At 36.1% G+C, this 10,000-nt stretch overlaps 1 protein-coding gene across 1 annotated transcript in view; it reads right to left on the reverse strand.

Moving 5' to 3' along the window:
- The window catches only part of LOC115230649 (probable cytochrome P450 12e1, mitochondrial), a 22,023-nt gene extending 13,389 nt beyond the window's left edge, over positions 1-8,634 (reverse strand). The window contains exons 1-2 of the mRNA XM_029800790.2: positions 8,587-8,634; positions 8,231-8,451 (exon numbers count right to left, since the gene is read on the reverse strand). Coding sequence (XP_029656650.2) covers positions 8,231-8,444 — 214 coding nt within the window. The 5' untranslated portion in view covers positions 8,445-8,451; positions 8,587-8,634. The remainder of the gene's footprint in view (positions 1-8,230; positions 8,452-8,586) is intronic.
- Positions 8,635-10,000: the final 1,366 nt, after the last annotated feature.

The following is a 10,000-nucleotide window of genomic DNA, read 5'->3' on the forward strand; positions in this document are numbered from 1 at the left end:
ACAGAAAAAGCTAGGCATGAAAACCCGTGCCAAAACTGGCTGCCTTAGATATTCTGAATAATAAATGGCAAGAAAACCTCTCTATGGCAAATACCCAAAGAGAGCGAATAATGCAAATATCGACAAAGCCCTGACCCATCAATGGCTAATGGCATCTGGCTTAAAATCTGAAACAGAGGGGTTTATCATAGCAGCTCAAGATCAATGCCTACCAACAGAAACTACCCAGGCCAACATATTAAAGATCAGAAGCAGTCCAACGTGTCGTGTATGCAAGCAACAAAATGAAAACCATTGACCATGTGGTCTCCAAGTGCAGTCTTCTAGCGCCTACAGAGTATCTCACAGGCACGATAGAGCTGCACAATATATTCACTGGGTAATCTGTAAAACCTGGATTTGCCCCATGAAAAAAACTGGTGGGAACACAAACCACCCCAGTGCTTGAAAATGACCACATCTCACTCCTCTGGAACTTCACCATTCAAACTGACAATAAGATAGATGCAAATAGGCCAGACATCATATTGAAAGACTTCAAACAAAGACATGCCTCCTCATTGATATGACTGTCCCAATCGATATAACGTATCTGTCAAGACCTACCAAAAACTGAGCAAATATAAGATCTTGAAATAAAAGCAGCAAAATGTGGAAGCTGAAGACTAAAACAATACCTGTTGTCATAGGTGCCCTGGGAATGATAGCAAAAGGGGCTGATAGCTACCTACTCAGATACCAGGAAACCCAAAAATGGCAGAAGTTCAAAAGATAGTGCTCATGGAACTGCTCATATCCTACGCAAAAATACTCTCTATGTAATCTCAAGGTTTAAAACAAACATAATTTTCGGTTTAAAAAAAAAAAAAACCTTTTTTTTTAGACATTCATTAGTACAACATCCCCACCCCCCAAATATATGGCTCACTAGGCATAACAACAACATGAACTTCCAACCCTGTTGTCTCTTGAGGTCTCTGGGTGAGACTTGGAGCCAACTTGTACAAATATAAAGCAAAAGTCAAACATAGAATAATAATAATAATAATAATAATAGTAATAGTGGTAATAATAATAATAATAATAATAATAATAATAATAATAATAATGCAGTACCAGGCACTGGCTCACGTGGCTTCTGATCTTAACTGATTGGAAGTGTTATGTACATTGTTTTGTCTTGGTATAAAAGACGGGCTACAGCAAATATTCTGCTCAATACCACAGATTTGCTTGTCAGTTGTTTGACCTTAACCAGTTGAGCATGTCCCTTAGTGGCTGACGATATGTGCATCTCTGATCACGAGCAGAAGTAGTGGGGGAGCATCATAGTCGTGTGTTGAGAGGGATTCTGTGGGGTTTAAATAATTCACCTCTAGAAACATGGGTGTTTCGTTCAACATCCTTAAACAACCTTTATTCAGGGACCTTTTGAACGGGATGGGCCCCACCTGAAAGGTCATGTGCTGTTTATCTTGATATGAGATCACCATGTCGCGCACATATGGTTGTGATGCATGTGCCTAGTGTACCCTTATCAGACGGGTACTCATGATGGGTATACTGGGCTTCGTATATTTTATCCCAGTGTCACTTTGATGGCATGCACTGCTCTCTCTCTTTCTCTCTCTCTGTCTCTCTCTCTCTCAATAATAATAATAATAATAATAATAATAATAATAATAATAATAATAATAATAATAATAATAATATGAATAATAATAATCTTTTCTTTTCTAGGCACAAGGCCCGAAATTTTAGGGAGGGAGCCAGTCGATTAGATCGACCCAGTACGCAACTGGTACTTAATTTATCGACCCAGAAAGGATGAAAGGCAATGTCTAAATGTCTACCGCGGCGGAATTTGAACTCAGAACGTAAAGACAGACGAAATACCGCTAAGCATTTTGTCCAGCGCGCTAACGATTCTGCCGGCCTGTCGACCTTATCAACAACAGCCACAACAATAATAATAATTCGTAAAAAGAATGCAGAACGCTGAAGAAGACCATCGCGGGACACATAAATGGCTCAGAACAGCTGGTCTTAAACTAAGACAACAAGTTCTCATTGCTGAAGAAGACTAGAGCTTTGCAGCAAAGTCCTACCAACATAGAATACTGTAAAACGGTATAACCCCCAGCAAGTTCCAAGAAGTAACAGGCCACCTTGTCTCTGGATGCCCAGAAATTGCTGAGACAGGTGGTGAGCTGGCAGAAACGCTAGCGCCGGGCGAAATGCGTAGCCATATTTCGCCTGCCGCTACGTTCTGAGTTCAAATTCTGCCGAGGTCGACTTTGCCTTTCATCCTTTCGGGGTCGATTACATAAGTACCAGTTACGCACTGGGGTCTATATAATCGACTTAATCCTTTTGTCTGTCCTTGTTTGTCCTCTCTGTGTTTAGCCTCTTGTGGGTAGTAAAGAAATAGGTATTTTGTCTGCCGCTACGTTCTGAGTTCAAATTTCGACGAAGTCGATTTAGCCTTTCATCCTTTCGGGGTCGATAAATTAAGTACCAGTTACGCGCTGGGGTCGATGTAATCGACTTAATCCCTTTGATTATCCTTGTTTGTCCCTTCTATGTTTAGCCCCTTCTGGGCAATAAAGAAATAAGAAATTGCTGAGACAGAATACAGCCAACGTCATAACAAGGCAACAACATACACACGCTGGAAGGCTTGAGAAGAATACAAGTGCTTCAAATTATGGCACACGACCAGCATATAAGGGGAGGTGCTAAGTTGATTACATCGATCCAAATGATCAGTTGGTACCTATTTTATCGACCCCGAAAGGTTGAAAGGCAAAATCGACCACGGTGGAATTTAAACTCAGAAAATGAAACCAACAAAATACCTATTTCTTTACTACCCACAAGGGGCTTAAACAAGACAGGACAAACAAGGACAGACAAACGGATTAAGTCGATTTATATATATATATATATATATATATATATATTATATATATATATATATATATATGTATGTATATATATGTGTATATATATATATATATATATATATATATATCTATATATATTACACTATATATATACAATATATATATATATATAATATAATATATATATATATATATATTGTATAATATATATATATGTATGTAATATATATATATATATGTATGTAATATATATATATATATGTAATAATATATATATAATTATACACACATGTATGTTTGTGTGTCTGTGCTTGTCCCCCCAACATCGCTTGACAACCGGTGCTGGTGTGATTACGTCCCCGTAACATTAGCGGTTCGGCAAAAGAGACCTATAGAATATGTATTAGGCTTACAAAGAATGAGCCGATTTGCTCGACTAAATGCGGTGCTCCAGCATGGCCACAGTTAAATGACTGAAACGAGTAAAAGAGTGCTCAATCTACAAGCGTATACGACTACACAAGCAAGCAGCACTTATTCACTCTGTAGACAGACAGAAACAACCAGACAAATCTCACCGCAAGTCAGACATAAACTGCACTCTGAGAAGACAATGTTGTGCATATCCGCAGGAACCGAGAAGTGCATTTGGCAAAGCAGAAGAACCTTTGCAGGAAACTTTGGGGATCTTTTCGTTTTGACCGGCAGATTTTTAAAATAATTTTTTCGTAACTATACACTTTTAAACTTCGTATACTTGTAGAATGTGTTTATAAAACATCTTTTTCTATTGGCCTTCTTAAGAAAATTCTGTAGCTTGTAAGCTATTTGTTCTTTAATTTGTTGCATTTCGGCAATTTCAACTAATCAACAACGTCTATTGAGGTGATTCCAATTTGTCCGGATCGTTGTTTAAAATTATTAAAAAAATCTGCCGGTCAAAGCGAAAAGATCCAAGTAAGTGTCTATGAAATAATTTTGTGTTTATCTCGTATTTTATATTTTTGTATATTTTATTGATTTCAGTCCAAAAGAAAAAAAAAGCAAATTTGACCTTGGTGAAATTGTGACGCAATAAATCGTTACAGTAAAGCAACAGGTTCAGTTTTTTTTTTTCTACTATATTGGTCACGTTAAAAAGCAATCATCTTTCAAAATATTTGTTAACATTGAATATACAGACAAAAAATTTTACGACAGAAGAAAACGAACACGTCAATCAACTAAGTAATAAAACGCTCGCTCACACAAACAATCAGAATAAACAAACACTTTAATTTGCCTCTCCCTCTCCCTCTCTAGCTTCTTCCTCTATTCTGTCCCACTATTATTGCAAAGAAGTTCGTGTCGCTCAGTGATTTGGCTCTCTCTTTCTCTCTCACCACTCCTCCAATTGTATTTCTCGCCTCGCCTTTCTCTCACGTAAGTTTCAACCTGCCTGATCGTTTCATGGACCTGGCAATGACCTATTTTTAAGACGATAGTGTATGATTTGGGTGAAATTCAGAAGCTACCTGTAGTACGTCAAGCAATGGCATAGATGAACCTCATAAGTTTGTGTATATATATATATATATATATAGTTAATCCAAACATGAAAACACAAAGAGAAAACACAACAACGCGAGGACGTGTAACAGGTATAGTGTTATTGGACACTCAGGAAAGGAAAGAAAGAAGGAGGATTTAACGTTTCGAGCGGAGCTCATCCTCAAAAACATAGAAGATGGAAATATCCAAGGAAGGGAAGACGGAGGAAAAAAATCGCCAACGATACACACGCGGTCACATATTGAAATATATATATATATATATATATATACAGGGCGTAGGAGTGGCTGTGTGGTAAGTAGCTTGTTTACGAACCACATGGTTCCGGGTTCATTCCAACTGTGTGGCACCTTGGGCAAGTATCTGCTACTATAACGTCGGGCCGACCAAAGCCTTGTGAGTGGATTTGGTAAACGGAAACTGAAAGAAGCCCGTCGTATATATGTATGTGTGTGTGTATGTGTTTGTGTGCCTGTGTTTGTCCCCCCACCATCGCTTGACAACCGATGGTGGTGTGTTTACGTCCCCGTAACTTAGCGGTTCGGCAAAAGAGACCTATAGAATAAGTACTAGGCTTCCAAAGAATAAGTCCTGGGATCGATTTGCTCGACTAAAGGCGGTCAAATGACTGAAACAAGTAAAGAATAAAAGAGTGTGTATATGTGTGTGTGTGTGTGTGTGTGTGTCTGTGTTTGTCACCCTACACCCGTTTGACAACCGGTGTTTTTGTGCTCACGCCCCCGGAATTTAGAAGCTCGGTAAAAGAGACCGATAGAATAAGTACCACGCTTGGAAAAATATTGGGGTCAATTCATTCGACTAAAAATTCTCTGCAGGGTCATTGCGTAATGTCTGAAACGACTGAAACACACACACACACACACGTATTTAATATTATATATATATATATAATATATATATACATGTGTGTGTGTGCGTGTGTGTGTGTGTGTTTGTGTAAAACTGCATACAAATAATGAAGTATAAATTACGTATATAATTAAATGAATAATTATAAGTCAATTATGCATGTAAGCGTTTGGGAAGAATTCTTTTATCGCAGAAATATTGGCCGTACTGCATGTGGGGGTCACATCGAACCCTTGTAAGACAGGGAATAAAAGTTGATTGTGAGTAAATACTTGTGACTTAGCTGGAGTTTTCTATTGTTTTTCCTTATTAAAATATTGCGTAATGAAATCGCTTAATTCTTGTTGAATAACCCTGTATATATACATACATATCTATCTATCTATCTATCTATCTATCTATCTATCTATCTATCTATCTATCTATCTATCTATCTATCTATCTATCTGTCTATCTATCTATCTATCTATCTATCTATCTTTCTATCTATCTATCTATCTATCTATCTATCTATCTATCTTTCTATCTATCTATCTACATATATATATATATGTATATCTATATATATATACATATATACACTGTATATATATATATATATGCATATATACATGTATATATATATATACATAATATATACACGTATATATATACATAATATATACATGTATATATATACATAATATATACATGTATATATACATACATATATACATGTATATATACATACATATATACATGTATATATACATACATATATACATGTATATATATATACATATATACATGTATAATATACATAATAAACGTGATAATATATATACATATAATATATTATATATTATACACCTAATATATACATATATATAATATATATTATATATCTCTCTCTTCTCTAATATATATATATATAATATATAATATATACACATATACATACATACATATATATATATATATATATATATATATATATATATATATATTTATAAATATAGTATAAATGAACAATATATAAAATATATAGTACAAATGATACATGTTTATTAGTACTGTAATGTACAAGATACTAATTTGTGCAAGGTACCAGTGTGGCAGTCGCAGGAAGTTGAAGCTCCTGCTAGTAAATTAGTGCAGATTATAAGAGACTCAAGACCATCAGTGTTCGAAAAGCTATAACCTTTTATCGTGTTACTCTATTGTAATGTTTTTCAATGGTCCCTCATTTTAAAGGCATAATCAGCGAATGTGAAATTATCGTACGCATGCGCCCAATGTAATCATTTTGATTTGTGAATTGGCGAACTTTGATAACCTCATTTCTGGTTCTGGTTCATTGGTTTTATATCTGTTTTATTTATTTTATTTTCGTCAAGCATTGTATTTCTGAAATCAGCTCCGTCCCTATTTTTATTTATGATTAAACGGTTGTAACCTTAAAGGCAGTTTTCCTTATTTATTTCGCTGTAGTTCAGTTGTTTTACATATTGAGTGATCGTAAATTGATTTGTTTAGGCTATTTCTTGCTTCGTTAGAATATAGTGGTTATCATGGCATGAAAGCTTAACTCAGACAACGAAGAGCCAAATATCATGGGGAAAAAAACACTATTCAGCACACTAGAAGGCAAATAACATCGGTTATCAACCTACCCCAAAAGCCACATTCTAACAACTTTAAAAATAACGTATGATATTAGAAGATGACCAATGAAACAATGACCATCCAACCAAATTGATAAAAAATATGTGTACATGTTGAAAGTAAAACAGTTCTTACCTGACGATCGAGGTAACCTGAAACTCCAGTCACTAATCCAAAGAAATTCAATATATATATATATATTATATATATATATATATATAAACGAAGTAAAACATCTTGTATACGTGTAAAAGTTTCACTAAAAAAATAGGTTGCACCGAATTTTTTCACACCCGCCTGATTATAATTTTATTACAATTTTTTTATGTGGCTTGTTTTTTTATTTCTCATAAGAGTGACGTATTAATTTTATGTCCTTATAAAAGAGTAAAAACGTAATACGATAAAAAAACTGCACTAGGTTAAAAGAAAGTAGGAATAGAACTGAGAGAGAGGGCGGGGAGAAAAGGAAGAGAGAGAGAGAGAAAGAGAAAGAAGGAGGTGGAGGTGGAGGTGGAGGTAGAAGCAAGCAGGCACGAGGTGGGTAAAATAACAAAAACGAGTTCATTTTGAACTACAATATAACATTGTATTCGAGTGAAATTATGATTTGTAACTGACGCAAAACGAATACGGATGGAACAGTCGATTATATCATACCACCGAACTTAAATATAATAGACTGTTCCGTCTGTACACATATTTTATCGGCGTCGAAAGATAAAGTGAAAACCTGCTACGGTGCGATTTGAACTCAGAACGGAAAAAACCCCTAAATATGCAAGGTATTTTGTCATGAGACCTCGATCCTGCTACTTGAAATGGAAGCACTTCGTCGGTTACGACGATGAGGGTTCCGGTTAATCCGAATCAACGGAACAGCCTGCTCCTGAAATTAACGTGTAAGTGGCTGAGCACTCCACAGACACGTGTACCCTTAACGTAGTTCTCGGGGATATTCAGCGTGACACAGAGAGTGACAAGGCCGACCCTTTGAAATACAGGTACAACAGAAACAGGAAGTAAGAGTGAGAGAAAGTTGTGGTGAAAGAGTACAGCAGGGATCACCACCATCCCTGCCGGAGCCTCGTGGAGCTTTAGGTGTTTTCGCTCAATAAACACTCACAACGCCCGGTCTGGGAATCGAAACCGCGATCCTATGACCGCGAGTCCGCTGCCCTAACCACTGGGCCATTGCGCCTCCACACTACTTGAAATACGGTAATGAAAATGAAAATAATGATACGATTTCCACCTACCTCCAGGTAAATATTGCCACAACGTGCCAATGACAGGTAAATTTCGTGGACCTGGTACATCTTCGAACTGTTTCGGTTTTGTATTATCTTTTACTAAAGGGCACAAATTTGGTTGTTTTCTTTCTGTTAAAACTGTGGACACCTCTCTGGTATTGTCTTTATTACATCGTCTTAAAGGGTTCCATAACTGACGAGATGACTTCATCACCGACATGTTGGCCCTATAATCAAAGAGAGAGACGAACGAACACATTGGATTTTTTGACTTATAGCAGTAAGAAGTAAGAAACAATATGCTTGAAAAGTGTAAGAAAAGAAACTCAGAAACGAAATAACTTGTAGTACGTATGGCTTACGTGCTTGTTTTGATGAATGAGCTTTGCAGATTGTGATTAATGAACCTGCTGACTGCTGTGCGTGCAGCGGGGTGTTGCACTTTTAATAGAATGTCACACAACTTAAAGCGAGTGATTATACAATCGCCAGACTAGCTAGAAACTTCAATCAAATCTTACACAGATCACAACTGTAACTGCAAATAATATTTTCTACTCTAGGCAAACAGCGCGAAATTTTTTGGAGAGGGGGCCAGACGATTAGACCGAGCCCAGTACTCAACTGGCACTTAATTTATCGACCCCGAAAGGATGAAAGGCAAAATCGACCTCAGCGGAATTTGAACACAGAACATAACGTTTCTTATTTATTTATTACCCACAAGGATCTAAACATAGAGGGGGCAAAGCAAGGACAGACGAAGGGATTAAGTCGATTACATCGACACCCAGTGCGTAACTGGTACTTAATTTATCGACCCCTCTATGTTTAGCCACTTGTGGGCAATAAAGAAATAAGAAACATCAAGCACGCCGTCAACCTAAGCGGAATTTGGGATCTTTTCGGTTTGAACGGCAGTTTTTAACAGAATTTCTAGGTAACTAAAAAAATTTAAACTTCGTATACTGGTAGAATGTGTTTATAAAACATCTTTTACTCTTGGCTTTATTGAGAAAATTCTATAGTTTGTAAGATATTTGTTGTTTTTTTTTCTTCAATTTCTGTAATTTCAACCAATCAGTGACGTCTATTGAGTTAAAAAGCATTCTGTGCCGTATGAATATGTCCCTCGTTTAAGAAACAGATTGGGTTTATTTACATTTGTGAAGAAAAAAGATACCCTTAAAACATCTTTTACTCTTGGCTTTATTGAGAAAATTCTATAGTTTGTATGATATTTGTTTTTTTTTCTTCAATTTCTGTAATTTCAACCAATCAGTGACGTCTATTGAGTTAAAAAGCATTCTGTGCCGTACGAATATGCCCCTCGTTTAAGAAACAGATTGGGTTTATTTACATTTGTGAAGAAAAAAAGATACCCTTCCCCCAACCAACCCTAAAAGAGATTGAAATGCAATAGATCGATTCTAGTGTCATAATTATGGGTGACAATTTCATATGACATCGCTAGAAAAAACTGCCGTTCAAACCGAAAAGATCCGGAATTTGAATTCAGAACAAAGATGAACAAAATACCGCTGATCATTTTCCCCAGCTCGTCGCCTTGTACATAATACAATAATTAAAACAAACGAATGGATTTAACGGTATATATACAAATGTGTCATTAAGAGATTTTATTGTGACGTAATATACAAATAGGTGTCTATAGGCGTTCAAAATTCATAGGATTACGTTACATATCATCTTCCAAATCTTCTGGTTATACTATAATTAAAACAGGTAACTAATTGGAAGCACTCCGTCGGTTGC

Source organism: Octopus sinensis, unplaced genomic scaffold, assembly GCF_006345805.1.
Source record: "Octopus sinensis unplaced genomic scaffold, ASM634580v1 Contig16064, whole genome shotgun sequence".
In the NCBI taxonomy this organism is placed as follows: Eukaryota; Metazoa; Mollusca; class Cephalopoda; order Octopoda; family Octopodidae; genus Octopus; species Octopus sinensis.